The sequence below is a fragment of the Erithacus rubecula genome (assembly GCF_903797595.1).
Source record: "Erithacus rubecula genome assembly, chromosome: 3".
Taxonomy (NCBI): Eukaryota; Metazoa; Chordata; class Aves; order Passeriformes; family Muscicapidae; genus Erithacus; species Erithacus rubecula.
The window spans coordinates 135545544-135564977 of record NC_136689.1 but is presented as its reverse complement, the minus strand read 5'-3'; the positions used below and the strand labels follow the sequence as shown (position 1 = coordinate 135564977).

General features: G+C 37.4%; 1 protein-coding gene across 2 annotated transcripts in view; it reads right to left on the bottom strand.

Moving 5' to 3' along the window:
* The window catches only part of COL14A1 (collagen type XIV alpha 1 chain), a 109536-nt gene that overhangs the window by 59988 nt on the left and 30114 nt on the right, over window positions 1–19434 (bottom strand). For both annotated transcript variants that reach the window (XM_079300104.1, XM_079300105.1), the window contains exons 6-15: window positions 16344–16499; window positions 15729–15848; window positions 14210–14374; window positions 13675–13836; window positions 12227–12375; window positions 11149–11278; window positions 6697–6842; window positions 5273–5402; window positions 1961–2100; window positions 194–320 (exon numbers count right to left, since the gene is read on the bottom strand). In XM_079300104.1, the coding sequence (XP_079156230.1) occupies window positions 194–320; window positions 1961–2100; window positions 5273–5402; window positions 6697–6842; window positions 11149–11278; window positions 12227–12375; window positions 13675–13836; window positions 14210–14374; window positions 15729–15848; window positions 16344–16499 (1425 nt within the window). The remainder of the gene's footprint in view (window positions 1–193; window positions 321–1960; window positions 2101–5272; window positions 5403–6696; window positions 6843–11148; window positions 11279–12226; window positions 12376–13674; window positions 13837–14209; window positions 14375–15728; window positions 15849–16343; window positions 16500–19434) is intronic.

The window sequence follows — 19434 nt, the reverse complement described above, 5'->3', positions numbered from 1 at the left end:
TCAAGAGATTACTCATGTGAGTAAAGAGTAAGAGAGCAAAGAAGCCAAAAACACCAATGAAAATAACAGAAAGCATTCCATATATCTGAATTCACAGCCAGAGACATTTGCTGTAACTGATCTTACTTTTCAGTAACGCAGGAGAGTATAAAATTTCTTCTTGGAAAACCTTCAGAAGTTCAGCAATACTCACTCGTGGTAAAGCTGCCAGTGAGTGGCTCAGATTGTCCCTCATCATACAGGGAGAAAATAGCAACAGTATATTCTGTCAGGGGTGCCAAACTTTTCAGAGTATGGGTTGAAATACGACCAACTTCAACCTAGAGAGAGCATAATTTGCAGTAGATATTGACCATACAATACCAACAACAAACATTATCACTGTGTGAAATTCTTCTGGGTAATAATGATACAGAAGGAGAATGTAATGCAATTGGTACAGAAACCCAGTGAAATGATGAATAAGTATAAACTCAGGTTCTGACAAAATCAAAGCTGATAAAACCAATTATAATACATAAATTACCAAAAATGAGAATTTTGCACTTATGGCAAACCATGGGAAAAAAGAATTCCGCCTTGGTAAGCCCATCTGTCCATCTAACATCATCGCTGCATGTTCAGGAACCCAGAAGGGGAAGGAGTGTTTTGGGCATTAAATTTAACCCCTTATCATGGGCAATCACAGCAGAAAACCCTTATGTTTAACATTTGTCAAGAGACAAATGAGGGTTTTGTCTGGTCTCTCTCCAGGCTGCAGCTAAGTGACTTTGCCAGGGACATAAAACTCAAAGCTGTATAAACAGTTTATCAGTCCAACTATTCAGTGCCACGTTAGCTCAGCACCCCAGGGAAAATGCTACCACTGCAGAGCAATCAAAAACATTCCACCTGTTCTTTGAACAGACAAAGGAATCCTGAACTGAACATTCACTCTCTTTACAAAGTGTACTGTGACAAGCCTGAGATGTTCAAATACCACTGTGACCAGCACAGGCAGGCATATTATCTACATTTAAGGTAATCAATAGGAAGAGGTCAAATGAATTCTAATTTAAATTTTAAGGGACCTAGCAGAAAGAAAAGAAATAAAACATCGAACCAGTATGCTCCCTTCTAAAGCTGGGAGCAGTTTCTTCAGGTTCAATAAAAATATTCCACTTTATACAGATGAAAGGCCAGATATGTCCCAGAAGACACTATTACAGACAACTGCCATTAAAGATTTTTTTTTCTTGAGGGCCAGGTTATCAACAACAACTTATTTCCTAAGGGATCTGGACTGTTTTAATAATCAAACCCACTTACTGCAATTATTCTTTTAATCTATATTTTTTAAAATTTCTTTATTAATATTTCAGTATTAATCACTTCAACCCATTTTGCATTCTCTTACAGAATTCATGCTGCTAAAAGGTATTACAAAGCACCCTCGGCAACAGGGCAGAACTAAATATTGCAAATTGTTAAGCATAAGAGTCTAAATTAGAACATCTAAGTATTGCCTTAGCATTGTGTTCAAGGAAAATCCTATTTCTAGAGAGTTCTCAATATATAATTAAAGCAATAAATGTTGAGAAAATGTGGCAAAGCCTCCAGACAGGATTTTTTTAATGAGCTTGAGTTCATGTTACATGATATATTGAAAATATTATTTTCTGAACTGAATCAAGAATAAATATTTCCATACTATACAATTAGTCAAGATACTGCTCCTTGCAAACCACTGTTCCCTTGAGTTTCTCCCTCAGTTTCTGTGCCCCAGGCTGTTCAGCACCCTATCCCAGTCATACGTACATCCAATATTAACCAAACTTATTTACACCAGGTTTCAGAATATTCACAAATCTTTTGCTAGAGCTTGCACAGTAGCTTTTGTTTATAAACATTACCCCTAATAATTACAGAAGTCTGGGGAGGTTTGAGATTGGTTAAGGGAAAAGTGGTGTTAATAATTTACCTCGTTGGTTTCTGTTCCGTCTGTTTTAACGTACATGATGCGATAGCCATTTACATTTTTGGAAGCAGGATCCCATGATAGCTTAGCACTATTGTGTCCAACATCAGAAAATTTCAAGTTTGCTGGTGGACTTAGAGGCACTTGAAAAGAAAAAAGATAAAACCATGAAAGTGATCCCAGGTTTTAGCTGTGGTATTTTTCGTGTCTTAATGATAAATAGTGTGTTTTCCATTCAAAAATGTATATCACCAGTATTTCTATTTAAAGAAATTTCTATTTTATCAATGGAGCTGCAAAAGTACTTAAAGGCAGGTAAAAGGGCTTAGATCTTTACTGAAACAGAACTTCCAGATTTGCTAAATGCATCTTAACTGATACTGAAAAAGAAATAAGTTATGATGTTGTTCACTGCAGATACCACAGCAAGATTTAGCCTACAGAATACTAGCAATAGATTTGGGGTTGTATTTGTGAATTAATTTAAGCCAACTAGATTTTTATCCTATACACATTTGGTTTTCATGTGTATCCCAGCAAAAATACTTCATGACAGTTTGGGCAAAAACTTTTCTGAATCCTGAAAGACCCTGACATAAGAGTAAGTTTGTCCAAAAAGCATAACCAGCTGAGAGGAACTCCAAAGATGCTATTTTTTACCTCTGCCTACCCTTTCTGTTAGGAAACCTTAGCTGCTTCCCAACAACAATCTGTTAAAGCTGTATACTTTTATACTATATATTCCTTGACTGTCACAAGCTGAAGGAAAATGAGGTCATGCAAGAGACACTCTCAGATTACATCCACTTCTCTGTCACACCACAGAAAGCATTTTGTGCTGTTACTCTCAGCTGTAAGTTCTGTAACATCTGCTACTTTCCTCTGAATTATGAAACCTTTCTCTATCCATCCTTCCCTCACACACACACTCCTCACCAGTCTACTTGGACAGATAAATAGCAGCACTTCAGAAGCTGCTTCTCTCACACAATAGCAGCTGGGAAAATGCAAGGATTTTAAAGGCCCCATACATTATGTGGGATCTTTAGCCAGGTCATTTTTCAATCCAGAATCTGCAACCAGCTTAGGAACAGTGAAGTCAACTTGGCTCTGAGAAAAGAGAAGACAAGAACACACTGGAACTGCAGTAGATGGGTTTGCCACACATTCTGGCATTCAGCATATTCCTCTGGGTCTGGTGAAGGGAGGATCACGTGCTGGCTCTCCTTTCTACTTTCTGTCAGTTGTGAAAGGCACTTCATTGCACCATTCAGGTCATACAAGAAACTGCCTCAGTCTCAGCTCTTTCCTCTTGGAACCAACAGCATTGCTCTCAACCAGACAGGCAGTCCTGGTGCCAGACTCACATATTTGCAGTGAGTCTTGGATGAATCCCAGCCCCAACATGAAACTACACCCCAGAATGAGCTTGCTGAGCATGACTCTGTTTGGCATAGGGAAGGTTTTGCTACAGTAACCAAGGTGATACAATGAGTAAATATTATTTACTAAACACAGATTATCAGATATTGCACTTAATAGTACAGCAAATTTGGCAGATCACCTTTCAGGCAGATATATGCTCCAGGAAGAAAACACCAGGTAGCCCATTCATTAATTGCAAGCCAGAAATAATCACATTGGAAAAAAAAAAAAGAAAGAAAAGGAAGCTTAAATCAGATTCTGGTGAAGTAAGACATTACTGTTAAACACCAACAGTGTGGGACAGGCATTATCACCAGGAGCTTTCTCCCTTCCAGACTGCCCCACTGCCTGATTCATCAAAGCCTGCTAGCAAAGGGCTTGTTTGAATAGCTGCATATGACAGAATCCATCTTCTTTGAGTCCTATAGAGCAGGGATGGTACATTGTGTCATCCTAAAAAGAAATGAAGGCTGCAGAGAAGCAGGGTTCCTTTTCCATTCTGTTCTAGTAGCAGCAGTAGTGATGATGGGCTGACTAACACATTACAAGCTTCTGTGATCAGGCAGTGGCCATGAAAGCTCAGCTTGTGCCAATGTATCTGGAATTTGTATGTGATCTTCCATCCAATGTGTTAGCCAAGTTTAGAGCTCTGCATTCTCCAAGATCATATGGTATGAAGTGAATTGAAGCAGGCAGTCAAAAACTGCATAAACTACTGTTTAGGAAAAATTAAAATCTGATAATGAGTAGATATTGACCAAAGGCTAGAGTGGGGGATATGGGCAGGGAGGGGCTCTGCAAGATGAGGAGTGAGGCATAAAGAGACAGAGAAAGGTAGGGAGAGATAAGGAGCCAAATATTTGATTTTCTTTGCTGGCAATCTTCTACACTCATTTGAAGTCAATGATCATGCCTAGATTGCAGTAGTTTGCTATTGGAACTTGTTTGCTATTGGAACCATAGCTGTCCTCCATGAGAAGACCCAACAACCACCATTCCTACAGCTTCTTTCACTATTGCTTGCTGACCTCTACAAGGAATTGCTCTGGGGTTTATTTCTCCTAGCATTCACATGCCTGAACTTCTCTCACTTATTAAATCTAAGTCACTTTCACCCTGACCGGGTTACTCATGCCAGGAGCACAAAAAAAGAGGATTCACTCACTCCCCTGCTGGGACCAATAGAGATGTCACTGAATGCAGTCCCAAAAATGTCCCAGAAGCACAATTGCTAATTTCAACTCCTTTGTCTTCCAAATGCTGGAGCTATTTAGAGAGCTGACATACAGTCTGTGTACAATTAGCAGAGGACAGAATTTAGCTGGCAAAATTCTTGCTGCTTATTAAAAACACACCATCTATCATGCGTGCACAGGCACTTTCCTACCCTCCATTTACCAGATGTTAGGCAGCAGGGGTTGGACAGAAATCTTCTCTTTGCTTCTTTTCTGTCTGGACTACTACTGAGCCAGAGGAATTTACTTTCTCCATCTGAGCAGTCTCTCTCTCACTCACACACACACACACACATACCTGGTTTTCTAGCTAAAGGAGGCTAAACAGAGCATGTTTCTGTTTTCACAAAGGTCTACGTGGTGACCGTCATTCACCTTCAGCAAGTTCAAAAAACTGCCAGGAATTTCACAAGATCAATAGGGGCAGCCATAGTACCACTGCCAATGAGAGAGACAAGTTCACAAACCTGTTGCAAAAACAAGATGTTTTGTGGAAATCCTCAGTCTCTGTAAATTAAATATCCACAGTGAAAAACTTATATAAAGAGCTTGCCCAGTTGTTCAAATCAGATAATCAGGTGCCTGTTCTAATATGTGCAAAGACCATTCTGAAGTTTTAATAACACTGAAGGGAATATAGATTTGAGCTACCTACATGTAGTTTCTTGTCCTGTAAGGGGATCACTAGCTTCTTCTCCAAACATGGCATAAACTGTGACTGTATATTCTGTATTTGGCAATAGTCCATCCAGTTCAAGATCTGTTGAGGTCTCACCAATTTTTATCTAAAAATACCACAAATCAAAAAACATATATTATTTCTGAATTAGCTTATAATGAGGAATAATACCAGTCAAACACTTGAAATTAGATATATGATCAAATGCTCTGCTGAGAATTTGTCTGTCACTGTGCCTGCAGATCCCAAGATCTTGGGATTTTGCACAGTAATTAAATGATTAAAACTTTAAAAAAAGCCAAAAGTCAACACACAGGTAAAATGACTTTAAAAGTGAACTAATCACATCAGCAATGACAAAATATGATTCTCCAGAATGAGCAGCTACTAAGGCCTTTTCCTGTCTACATTTTGTTATTCACACTGCCATCTACAGTGGTTCATCTTCAGTCACAGACCTGAAAACCCCATGAACTCATTAGAGGAGTTGATTTCTGTGCACACTGAGGTGTAGATTTGTTGGTGTTTGTATAATTTTCCTCTTTCACCTATTGGTGGAGACCCACATTAACATGGCCTTATGATACTTATTTCTTTGGGGCAAAGCTCAGTCCTCCTGAAGCAGGCAGTTCTGGGGAGGCCCCACTTTTTACAGAATTATGTGCTCACAGCCACTGCTTCAGCAGTGAGCACAAGTCTGTGCTGGCTTCCAGCTGCCTCATGCCCCCTTCACAAGTTCACATGCCCCTGCATGCTTTACAATGTTCCTGCTTGAACACAGATATTGTTCATAATCTTAACCATACATTTATATAAACTTGAGTGTAGAAATTTTAAAATCCTAGATGTACCATTCATTTTACTACGTTAGTAACCAAAGACTAGACTTTATCTTGTTCCCCCTTCTTTTCCTTCGAAAAAAAATCTTCTAAATTCACTTTTGATGAAAGATGTTATTTTTAAATTTAAAAATAAAGGTTGAACAGACTTAAAAGAAAACCAACTATGGTTTTTTCAGACCTACAAATTTTACTTACATTCAAAAGTCTAAACTTCATCTTCTTTTGATAGCACACTTAGGAGATATCTTCATTTTAGTTTATTTTTTCTTTGAATGTTACCTCTATATGATGATACAATATCACTTCATATAAAATTTGAAAAGAGTCACATTCGGTTAAATGTGTTGCATTTTAATGGCAATGACATAGAAATAACCAAATGGCACTTGCACTTTATTCATAACCTGTGACACATGCAGAACTTAAGTCATGGAAAAAAACCCAAGTATTTGCTGATCACTTTGGAGGTTAAAGGACATGTAGTAGTCTGTTCTTTAAAAGACCGATTTTTTTTTTTTTTTTAGTAACTGCTATTCAAATGAAAGCACAATACATCACCTCCTTCTCATCTGCTGCCAATCCTTCAGTGAGGGGAGCATAGAGGATCATGTAGCCTGTGGCACCTGGGACCCCGTTCCAGCTCACCCTGATGCTGCTCTGGGACACGTCGTAGAGCTGCAGGTCCGACGCCATGGGCAAGGCAACTGCCGGGGAACGAGAGACACACCTCAGTTCTCTCACTTCAACAGCCAGCTAGTGCTCAGCTTGGTTTACCCCAGCAAACACAAAGGGATATAGCTGTCTCCAGCCATAAAAATGCTGTCTGTATCCTACAAATAATCGGTGCATAAAAGGACTCGGAATCAAAGAAACAAAAAAATGGTGACCCAAGCTAATCCTGGTGCCGGGGCAGATAAAAGCATTTCAGCACAGTTGCTATTAGGAACCAGTAGCAGTTTTTTGTCTTCCAGGGAGTAATTCCCAACCAGAGTATGGATGTGACAGGCATGAGGTACAACACCCTAGAAAAACCTTGGATGAGTACATTGAACACAGTAAAATATTTTGGCTGTAAATGTTTCCTGTTTAAAGTTTGGACCATCTGAACTGGCACCTAGGCCTGTGTAATTGGGATTATGCAAATATGGGTAAGGTCAATTGCAAATCATGGCAAATGCTATCCTGGCAAGGGAGAGCATGTTGAGTGAAATTCAAACAATATTAGGAGATTTACTTGTGAATTTGAGGCACTGATACCAGAACATAGCACCAATCTGGGTTTCAAATTGTTTCTTTGCATTTCTGTACCTCTTTAAAGTAGTATTTTGCACTTTCCTAGTCGTCCTCACTTAATTCCTCTCGCAGAATAATATCCCATGGCCTCTCCACTGCTGGTACATCACTTATGAATCCCACCAAAATATTCAGGCATGAATATGGAGAAATATTCAGCCACGAATATGGAGACATATGAAGGAGCTTTGACTTCTCCTTTGGAATTTACACACTGAGAGTAGTCCCCAAAATTACTGGAATGGTCTGAAAAAACAGAAGGCAATTGCTAACTGATACAAAACCTTCCCTATTTGAAACTGAAGAATCTGAAGATATTCAGGAACAAATTCTAATTTCAGTCATAGAGTTTCTCTGAACTCCTTGTCCAAGCAAATGCTGCACCCTGTCAAGTTGGTATCTCCAAAGATATCACTTACATTATGTTCAACAAGCTCTAACAGAACCATGCCAGCCTCATCCTTTCTTGTTCATTGAGGCTGTTCACTCAGTCTCATTCATGTCTGTAAATGGTGGCACAACTCCAACCTAGGCTTCTCTTGAGGTTTTGACTTCCAGGTTACCACTTACTCCTCCGGACCTTTTACAACCTACCTCCATCCTATTTAAACCCTTGCATTGATTTATATTCCCATGAATTCTCACAATTTCTGTAATTACAGGGAGAAACTACCCATGAACATTTTCAAATGTACTTCAGCCTCCTTGCTCAGAGCTCCACTCACATTTCTTATACCTACAGCAAGAAATTACATATTGACATATCCTGAAGCCACTTTGTACCACCTTGTCCCATTCCTATTCAAACTGTCCCAGGGTCACAGTGAGAGGATCTATCACCTGTTCTTCCCCTTATTTTGATTCTAAAACATCTATAGGCAAAGTGTCCTCTAACTGTATTTTATGACTTGCATTTTAACTCTCCACAGGAACTGGTTAGATACTATGGCAATATATAAAAAAACTGATAAAGAGGGGACTGGAAATAAAACTGGTGTTTTCTACTGGAATTTTCAGCCAAAGAGCTCAGAATCTAAAATATAAATATGTAGTATATAATGCTGGTTTGCATCTTGGACAGTTACCAGACTATCCTAATATTCAGGTAACATAGGGATAAATCAAACCAATTTAAAAAAGCTGGAATAAACTACAGCAGCTGGAATAAACTAGGTAAAAACATATTTTTAGCAAATTAATATGTGAATAAATTTCATATTTATTTCACTTTAGAAGTTACTATGAAATCACAAAACTTTCTTCCTATCTGTACATTATGCATATATCTGTCTAGTTTTCACATACCTGTAAACTATTTAAAATGTTCTATATAAATAAATGCAATTGGTGATTATTTTAATGTGTCAGTGTCTCACACACAGGCAAGAATGCAAACTACAATTTTTCATAATTCTCCATTAGAATAGTAAAAAAAACCAAACAAAACAACTTTAACATTGTAGGTATCTTTAGCATGTGGAGTGATTAACAGTTGCACATATCAGACTGTTACTTCCAACACACTGTCAAAGACAGCTGTATAAAATGCTTGATGCTGCACGACCTTGGGGTGTGATCTGATCAAATCTCTGGAAGGCAGCAGGGCTGGGCTCCGTCAGAACTTGACTGGGTGACTTCAAAGGAATACCAGGTGCAATACAAAACAATCCTGTTGGCTCAGTATGTGACTGTTTTCTCAGCCTCAATAAATTAAACAGGTCCTAACATTGTCTCATAGGGTATACCATGGCTGGAGATGACATTTTGGGGGACTGAGACTAAAAGAAAAGTCAAAAATAATTTTATATTATTCTATTTTGTTTTCAGATTGAGAAGACTTGCACTGACACAGAATCAAAGAACCACTGAGGATGAAAGGCACTTCTTGAGGTCATCTGGTCTAATTAACTTCCCCATTCAGTCAGGTTCAGATAAAGCAGTTGCTCAGAACCTTGTCCAGTTTGGCTTGAAATATTTCCAGAGATGCAGACTTCACAACCTCTCTGGACAACTTATTCCAGTGTTTGACCACGATTACAATAAAATCATCTCTTCTTCTCCTCAAATTTAATTTCATGGGCTTTTAATTTGTGCCCATTGGCTTTTGTCCTGTTAATAAGCACCACTGAGAAAAGCCTGGCTCACTCCTCTCATTTCCTTACATCCAAGAATTTGACACACTGACAAGATCACCAGAGCCTTCTCTTCTCCAGGCTGAAGGGTCCAGCTGTCTCAGACTCCTATGAAAGATGTGTCAAGCCCTTAATCATCTCTACAACCCTTCATGGAAGTCACTGCAATAAGTGCACATCTCTCTTGTGTGGGGGGAGCCCAGCATAAGAACCAGGCATCCAGATGTGGCCTCATTGGTGCTGAGGAGAGGGCAAGAATCATCAGCACCCAAAATCTGCTCGCAATCATTTTCTACTGCAACCCAGAAGGCTCTTGGCCTTCCTTGAGACAGAAGGGAGCTCTGCTGCTTCACAGCCAGTTTGCTGTTTACCATGACCCCCAGGTCCTTCTCTGCAAAGCTGCCTTCCAGCTGGTCACCCCTCAGTGTGCAGTGCTACGGGCTGTCACTCACGAGGGTCAGGACTTCGCACTTCTCTTTTTTGAAATCTCTAAGGTTAAACTTGTTTTCCTCTTCACATCACTCATCAGATTCAACTCCAGGTTGGCCTTGGCTTTTCTAAACTTACCCCTGCAAGATCAGGAAGCAGATTTATACTTCTCCTGCATCATTTGCCTCTTCTTAAATATGTCTTATACATTTCTTTTTGATGTCTGAGTTCTGTTACAAGCTTCTTGATCATCCATGTGAGCTTCCAGTCAGCTGGTTACCAACTGGTCAGTGGAGACCCTCCCTGGGCTTGTAGGATGTGATCTCCTCCTCCACCATCAGTTCTTCCTTGTTTCTGTGTATGAGCTACAGCAGAGCACCTTCTCCTGCTGGCTGGCTCCTTCCTTGGTCAGGAAGTCGGTAAAGTACTGTAGAAATGCTATAGATTTCTTGAGCCCTGCTATTCTGTTCTTTCAGCAGGTACTCATCAGATACTGATGCATATGGACTTCTTGTCTCCTAGTCTGGATTATAAAATCACTCTTTACTTCTGTTCCTAATATCTATCATATTTACTAAAAGAACCCTGCACTTTGTATACAAATACATAAAACTGTAAATTTATTAAGTCTTACAATATCCCAAGCCATCATTTTACAAATTAATGTCAAATTTTATATTTACATTATTCACATTTTACAAATAAATTCTTATTTTTGCATTAAGAAAATAATTAAATCATTGAGAAAGAAATTTACAGAGTTACCTTGAAATCTTTGGCACAGGTTGGAATCACATGTAGGTATTTCCGGTCCCACCTAAATCCCCACTCATCAGATCATCTCCAGCTACAAATCCAGTTTGTAAAACTTGGCTCCACACCCAAAATATAGGAATGTTCTAATTTAGGGTTCAAGGCAACCGACTTCAAAGTTCAGCCCAAAGATAAAACCTTTCTCAGTGTTTAAATACCCACAGAGCATTTGGACTTAGAAGCTTAGCCCAGAATTATTAAAACAAAATCTAATTCAATACAACTGCACTAAAAGAAGGTAAACTGGAAGAGACTCCCTTCTGTGTTTAATTTTGACAAAGGCTAATGCCTACACAGTGTGATTAAAAGCCAAATCTGCAGCAAGCACACTAAGGATACTCACGTGTGGTTTCTGTTCCACGGAGCCCTTCACTCGCAGCGTTGGAGTAGATAGCAAACACAGCTATCTGGTACTCAGTTAAAGACATCAGATTTTTCAGAACTGCTGTTGACACACTTCCATCTACCACAACCTGTTTAAAAGAAAATATAGCTAAATAGGCATAAAGCAAACAAACTATATTACCATCAAATCAATCAATCCCTCTTTTAGGCACTTTTTACACTGTAATAAAGTTCAGTTCATGCTGCATTTGTATACAGTAAAGTGTCTGAAATGAACAGCAACTAAATACATCGTGAAAATGTTAATGTGGTATAAATAACCATGTAGAACAAAGGAAGAGCTTAACTGAATAAAGTGTATGGAATACAGTTTAAGTGTGCGTATGTGGCACTTTTTTATATAATATCATCATAAATATTCCTTTAGTACTACATACACACATACATACACACAGAGAGTACTTCAACATTCCATCAACATATATCCATCCTAAACTAGTTTCTAGGTCAAAAGGAAAGAAAACATAATCTTAGTTAAATCCTTTTGCTCTTCTACATTTCAATTCAATTTGATGAGTTGTCATCTGGAGTCCACTGCATTTTTTCCATCTACAAAATGTTGAAGTCCCATCCGAATGAACAATTCTAGCCAAATTTTCAATGACCAATTGTAGATTTCCCAAAATGTACCATCTTCCTTTTATTAATAATTTTTTCTTAAAACTGAAAATGTGGCTTACCATCACCTCCTACCTCTTCTGTTCTTGTAAACAGAATGGTGCAGGGGGTGTTGGTAGAATTGTTTCAAGTAACTATTTGTGTAAGGAAAAATGCAGGAACTTCACCCACCCCCTGAAAGTGATGATTATTAAAAGAACTTTATTTACTTTAAATTGTATGACAGACATATAGCATGGCAACTACCTAATCTTTGTCACCATCTAGAGTGACCAATCTCCTTACTGGAGCCCTCATAGAGAATTTCAGGGTGTATTTACAAGAGGACCATGGATTTCCTGTCTGGTTAGTTGCCCCTGCTGCATTAAAAACTTTTGGGCAGCTTTTCCTCCTATTACCTCTTCTGGCTGTCCTCCTCGGGTGGGGTAGTACACAACCCTGTATTTTTCCACTTTGCCTGGTGCATGGGTCCAGCTAACTCGGAAGCCTCTGGCTGTTACCTCTGAAGTGACCAAATCTGAAGGAGTCCCAAGAGAAGCAATTGCTCCTAGGTTGGAGACAACACAAATTTTTAGTCCCTCTGCATAATAGTTGCTTGTTTTGTTATATTTGCTGAAGCTCTAAATACTGTTCCTCATCAGAAAATCAAGTAATTGGCTATTGCACACTTGTTTAGGTTCTTTTCAATGTAAACAAAGAAGTAATAATGAGTACTGAATATGGGACTAAAGCCCCCTGGTCTTTCTGAAACCTTTATATGAAAATTACAAAAATACAACACCAAGTCTCTTCCTGACCTTCTTCCCATCACTATTTCCAGACCTTTCTGCTGTTTTTTGGGGGTTTTTCATTTTCTTTTTCTGGTTGCTTTTCTCCCAGTCATGAAAAGCATACAAATACATATACAGCTGTGATATGTGCACCCCAGCAGGTTGGAAACTGATACAGCCTGCTGAAGAGACACAGTGAACAATCATCTTCTCTGGCAATCATCCTTTTCCACAAAGATGTCTAATCTATCCATGGTTTTTCCATTTTCTTCTGTTCAAGAGAGTCTTCCTTATTGATATATATTACATATATCTGTATATTATATTAAATATATATATTCAATGCATATATATTTCATATATCCATATATATTATGAGAGAGAGAATAACTCAGCATTTCTGTGATATTAAGGAATCTCTAACAGATAAATAGAAACAAAATCCACTGAAACCTTTCAGAAAGAAAAGCCTCAGGTAGAATTGTGTTTCTAGCAAATGGCATATTTTTCATAGCCATTTCTTCTCTTCAGAAAAACCAAAATACTTGGAGACAGAGGAGGTTTTTTCATACAAGAACAATTTTCTTCGCTGCCATCTTTTCCTGAGAAGCAAATTATTTTTTTTGCATTAAATAAGAAAAAAGAGAAGAAAGTCCATCATGAGAAAGGACAAAGCAATCTAAATAGTTGAAACTCTTGAGTACTTATGAGACAATAAAACTATTAAGTTAGGAGATGGAAAACACAGCATGAACATAACAATTCCATGTGCAGCTGTTAAACTAATTCATCCCCAAAACTCTGTATTACAAAAAGATTTCCTAACCCAGCACTTGGAAATAGTTACAGCAGAAAGAAGGTACTTATTTTTTGCACTACCAAATACCATAATATTTACCTCTACTAAAAACAGAGAGCATAAGATCAGAGATATCTAAACAATAACTAGGAATATAACTTCCCTGACAGTGAACTTTTATTGCAAACAAAGGAATATATAGCATGAGTCTACTGCAGGTTTTTGATTTGTAGCTCTAAATTAATCACAAGTTACATTAAATTTTGTTTCTGTTCACCTTTGATTTCTTTTTCCTGCTCCTCTACTCGTGAGCACACTGTTCTGGTAAGACCTTCAACAATGGTATGCATGAAGTTGAAGTCAGCCACGTTGTAGACGTGTGTGCTGTCAGGCTCAGAGGCAATCTCTTTGAGTTCATTTATATCTGCATTCTTTACACCTTTTATTGGAAAGGAAAATAAAGAGAATTTTGCAATGAAAAAGAAAAATAATCTTGTACACACGGATTGATCAAAAATTGCAAATATAAAATTCTATTTGTTTTAATGACCAAATACAAATTGCAGTTTTTAGGATCTCAATTCAAGATGTTAATTTCTGCCAGTGTGACATCATTTCAGCTGTCTCATGAAAATGTAGCACCCATGTATACTGCTTAATTCCAGTCGCAACACCAATGTTATAAGAAACACGAATTAATGATGACAGATATTGGATACAGGCAGAAAAGAACACTTCCTTAGTACATCCAGCAGGAGATAAAAATACAGCAGAGTACCATGGGGCATGTACATGGTATGCAGAATACACACCAATAGCAAACAGCTCAATGCCAGCATCCCGCAGGTTTTTAGCAGGAGGGATGACATCATCTTGGGACTTCCCATCAGTGATCAGTATCCCAATTTTAGATACTCCAGGTCTTGCACCTGCTTCAGGCTTAAAGCTGTTTTCCAATATGTAAGTTAAGGCAAGACCTAAAAAAGAAAACATTTTAAAAGACTTTTACAGATGAATATGTCCAATAGTTTTGCCAATATCGGTGTTTGTTTTTCTACTCAAGTTAAAATTCTCATTAAGGATAAGCATAAAAGAAGAATTCATTTACTGAAAAACTAAATTCCAACAAGCAACATAAACTACAGGGAAGCTGAAATTTATTTTTAGCCGTCTTTTGATCAATGTATTTTAAACTGACTATGAAAACCTAAATAGATATTCCTGCAAATGTATAATCTTTTTTTTTCTTACTCTACCAAGTTCTACTGAGTTAGAATAGGAGGTTCCTTCTCCTCCTACCTGAATGGCTTATATGAAAGCACATGGTCTGGACAGCTTAATAAATCCTCATTTTACAGATAATCTTATTTTTGTTTGGTTTTTTGTATTTTTTCTAATTTTCAAACTGAGAAAAAAAAAAAAAAAAAAAAAAGCTTTATTTATGCTCAGGGAGAATCTGATTTTAATAAATACTAAGTATTTAAAAGGAAATAAGAACAACAGCTCCAGAACAAACTTACACATCACAATGTGATCTTATCTCAAAACTCATTTTAAGTCTCCCAAACATTTCTAACTCATTTTCTTCTAACATCCATAAAAAACAATCACCATATAAAATTACCACCCAGTAATCTCATTCCTAGAATTATACTAGAGTCTTCTGCCCTTTGTCCCACTGCAATCACTCTTTCTACCAAAATAAAGACTGTTGCTCATTGTTTCTCCCTTTGCTTACCCGCCAGGGGAAAAAAAAAATAAAAAAAGGCAATTTACTTAAAGCCATGTCCGGGTTTTTGGATATATTACTCCAACATTACTAACTGCAGCTTTGATGACACTGGAATTGTATTCAGAGACTGTATTTTTCCCAGACTGTCAGGCATCCCCCCTTTACCCATCACCAAGTGTCTCTGGGGTGTCAGTGCTTTAACTGCTAAAAAGCCAATGGAAATCTAACAGCCCTGGGTGGTCATTTGTAACGTTAGTATTACCAGTTGTCAAATACTGAAACAACATTCTTTCCTTCTCCAGAATAAAGCTCTGTGCATGGACATTATAAATGGATTTTGCATTTTCTTCCCAGCAGGTAAAAGATTTTACTTCCAGCACAGAGCATTAGGTAACTTTGTTTCATGAGACCCTGTCCTGATTCCCAGTGAAGTCAATGGACAAGCACTTCAGAAAAGACTTAAATGACACTGGATAAAGCCATTGGCAAGCTGCAAAACCCCTATCCTTTTTACACTTCATAACAAGCACTGACACTTCTTGGGCTGTGCAGCAGAATATGTTTTTAATAAAAGGCAGAAGCCCAAACACACACAGTACCTGTTAAAGTGTTCCCTCCCTTATAAGGCAGGTTACGGACTGCATCCAGAACAGCATCCTTGGTGCCATAGGCATTCAAGTGCCACTCAATTCGGGGATCACCACTGTACTGTGCAAGACCTAAAGAAAATAATAATAATAATAATAATAATAATAATAATAAAAAAATACAAATACAAAACTTTTTCACAGTTATTAAGATTGCAAGAATTTTTTTTAAGAACAATTTTATTGAATGTACTTTTGAACAGTAGCAGATCAGAAATATAACATTTCAGCCAGTTTAAAGCAGAAGAAAATCCATTCACTAGCACATTCTGCCTGCAAAAATTAAACTGCAAGTGTTTGAGGTTAATGCTGACTGAAGTTACTGTTTCCACTGTTTTTATTTTTTCACAGACATTGCATTAGAGTTAACTAAGTTGAGGATCACAGTAAACTGTGAGGAATTAATACTACAAACATCCCAGCAGCATTATTCTGATGAGAGAAGTGACAGTGATAGATGGGGATGAATCTTGCACAAAAATGGTAGCTTTAAGCTGTTAACTATCCTGAAATGATAACACCTTTATATTGCTACAGAAATATTAGGAAAAAAGTGTGGCACCTCACCTACTCTTGTTTTCTCAGATCCCACATTAAAAGCAGAAACCAAGTTTTCCAGGAACAGTCGAACGAGCCTGAAATTGAATCTGCCAATACTCCAAGAACCATCTACTAGTATCACAATATCTGCAATTGCTGGAGTTTTACAGGTAAACAGGCTTCCTGTGAATCATTAAAATTAAACCAATATTATTAATTCAACAATAAAATTGCAATAATAAATATATTCCTTCCTTCTCCCACCAAGCTTTGCAATTAAAGCCTTCTTCCATAGTCAGTGAGAAAAAAGCAAAATGACTAGATGTGCCTAACTTCAGTTATAGAATAGTCTGGCCATTATCTACTTCAGTTCTTTCATTAAAGCATTCAGAATTAGTTTTGGGAGACCTATGAAAAGAAACCCTTCTTCTAAAAATAATTGAGAAAGAAAAAATTAACTGTCATACAGAACAACCAAACAAGAGTTCGTTTTCATTCCCAATGCACATATACAATTTCAGTCCCCATACAGAGGGCATGACACACAGCCTTAGGCACAGACAATGCAGACAGAGCTACCTAGAGATGCAGACACATAAAACAGTTATTAAGGCTCCTTTCACAGTCAGAGAAAAACAGGTGTTTCTATACATCTGAAAAGCCTTACAGAAAACCACTAGGCACCACTGTAGACTTGTAAATCCAGAAGTTAATCTCACTCCTGGGAGTTGAGCAAAACTGAAGGCCAATTGAATGTGCTGTATTAAACCTAAGTAGGAGGTGCTCAATACAGCAGAGGTAAAATGCAAAGGCCTCAGATTCAAATTCACAGTTTCTATGAGAACAGGCATGAGAATGAAGTTTAGTCTTACAGGTATACAGAAAACAGAAGAATATGAGATCATTAAAAAAAACCAACCAAACCAAACAACAGAAAATATCTGATGAGAATTAGCAGAAGTACATACTAGTGGTCTCTAAGGTTTAACTAACCAGCAGGAAAATCAAAGGAAGGGAAGCAGAGATTAGACACAAATTGCACTATAAACCAACAGAGTGGCCTAAACTGAAGTGTCCCATTCAGTTTGAGAAAATGCCAGGAAGAGAAGGGAATGGAAAAGTTTTTCAGAATCTCTGACACAACTGTCATATTCCGCAGAAGTGGATGTGTGACTGCAAAATTAAGTTTGCCGAAACAGTAGACTAATATTGTAGGGAGGAAAAAAAAAAAGGGATGATGTTACACAGATGTAAGAAACGAGAGCTTATGTTTGAAGTGCAAAAATATTGATTGGCTATAGAATAAGGAGTGAAATAGGAAAGACAAAGCAAAGCAGGTTTAGTAGAATTGATATGATGCATCACAAACCACTTAGGGATGAAAACCATGTCTCTCAATACAGTAAAAAAAATACAGATTAGTGGATTAAGCTGCAGGCCAGTTTACATCACAATTTTTGTCAGGACCCACTACATACATTAGTTCACAAAGAATACTAACAGTTCAACATGGTGGTAACAGCAATCACCAAGTACACTGCCAGAAATAAACTGATTTGAGCAGAGATGTTTAAAATAAAAGAAGCAAATAAAAGAAGTTGGGAGAAATTATCTAAAAGGTGTTTGCATTAGCTCCCAAGAAATTCTCCTGATACATAAAATAAAACATATAGTTAGCAACTTTAACCTTTCACAACATATTATTAATGACAATCTTTCCATTAAATATAAAATTATAATCTCACAGGCAAAAGCAATCTGATGTGCAGAAGGAGTTCAATTGGTAATAATTAAGGGTTAGATTCATACTGTAGTGTAAATCCACTGAGCATTAAACCCAATCCATAAAGTTATAGTTAATGTCTTAAACGTGTACTACAAGTGTTTTTAGAAGAACAGGGAACATTCCTACGTGCAGCTAGCAGTGAAAAATAAGTTCTAAACACATGACAAAAATTCCAGTTACAAAGATGCCAAAGCAAATATTTTATTTTAGCTTTTACAGTACAAGACAACACTATTTGAATTGGCAACACATTTTAATGTATTGACACTGGGGAACATTTAGTAAGCATCAGAAAAATGATCTTAAATTGGAACATAAATCCAAAAGAGGTCCAAATCTTTATGTCACTGAAATCAACAGAAAAACTTCCCTTGATTTCAGTGGAACTGGAATATGTTTTGTGATTTAATAGGAATCTACTAGTCATGGCAAAAATTAATGTTTTAAATATCTTTGCCAAATAAACTTCCTGTTCATCAGTCTGCATTGTTTCCAGTATCTGTCTTCCATTAACACTGTGCCATTTTCACACTGGTCATGACTAGCATTTCAAGCTTCAAAAGAACTACTGGCAAAGTAAAATGCTACTCAACACCAGTAAGAATGAAAGCCCAGGACCCCTGATTCACATCCAAGCAGCTGTACAATAGCACAGATGTACCTTTTCAGTGTTATCCCAGCAGTTTAATCAAAGAGCCCAAGGAAGATAACAGGATTTGTGTGCTTGTATTTTTCTTCTCTATTTCTAAAATCTTGTGCTGAGTATGAAACCCAGTTATTACCCTTAGTAACATTTCATATCCTTTCATATCAACAAGTTTTGCCTATAAGGCTTCTTTAATCCTGTAGTGATGGCTTTGTAATGAAAGCTTTTATCCGTTTTAGTGAAGCAAAATCCAAGGAATAAAGAAAACAATAACAACATTCCTTTCAATGTTTTATTTCCACATCATCAGATCAATGCAAATAGTATAATTCAATTATTTTTTGTTAAAGAAACGTGTGGTTTGATCCAAGATTGTACTGCAAGGTCACAATGTGAAAATTTGTTTCATTCTTCGTAGGTAGGAGATACTTGTTGCATCTTTTCTGCATAAAACATTTAGGTTTTGTTACTTCTGTACACCCACTATTTTGCTTATGTTTTCTCCTTGTTGTACTTAATAGAATTGTAGAAAGTTCCCTAAAAGGGAATAAACAACAGTGAGATATTAAACAGAATAACACAGTGATAGAATCTTTAAAACCTGATAGGAACACAAATACCATGTTAATAAAGTTAGTCTAAAAGACACAGTGTGAAGCAAATAATTTCTGCACTCCACTGTGCTT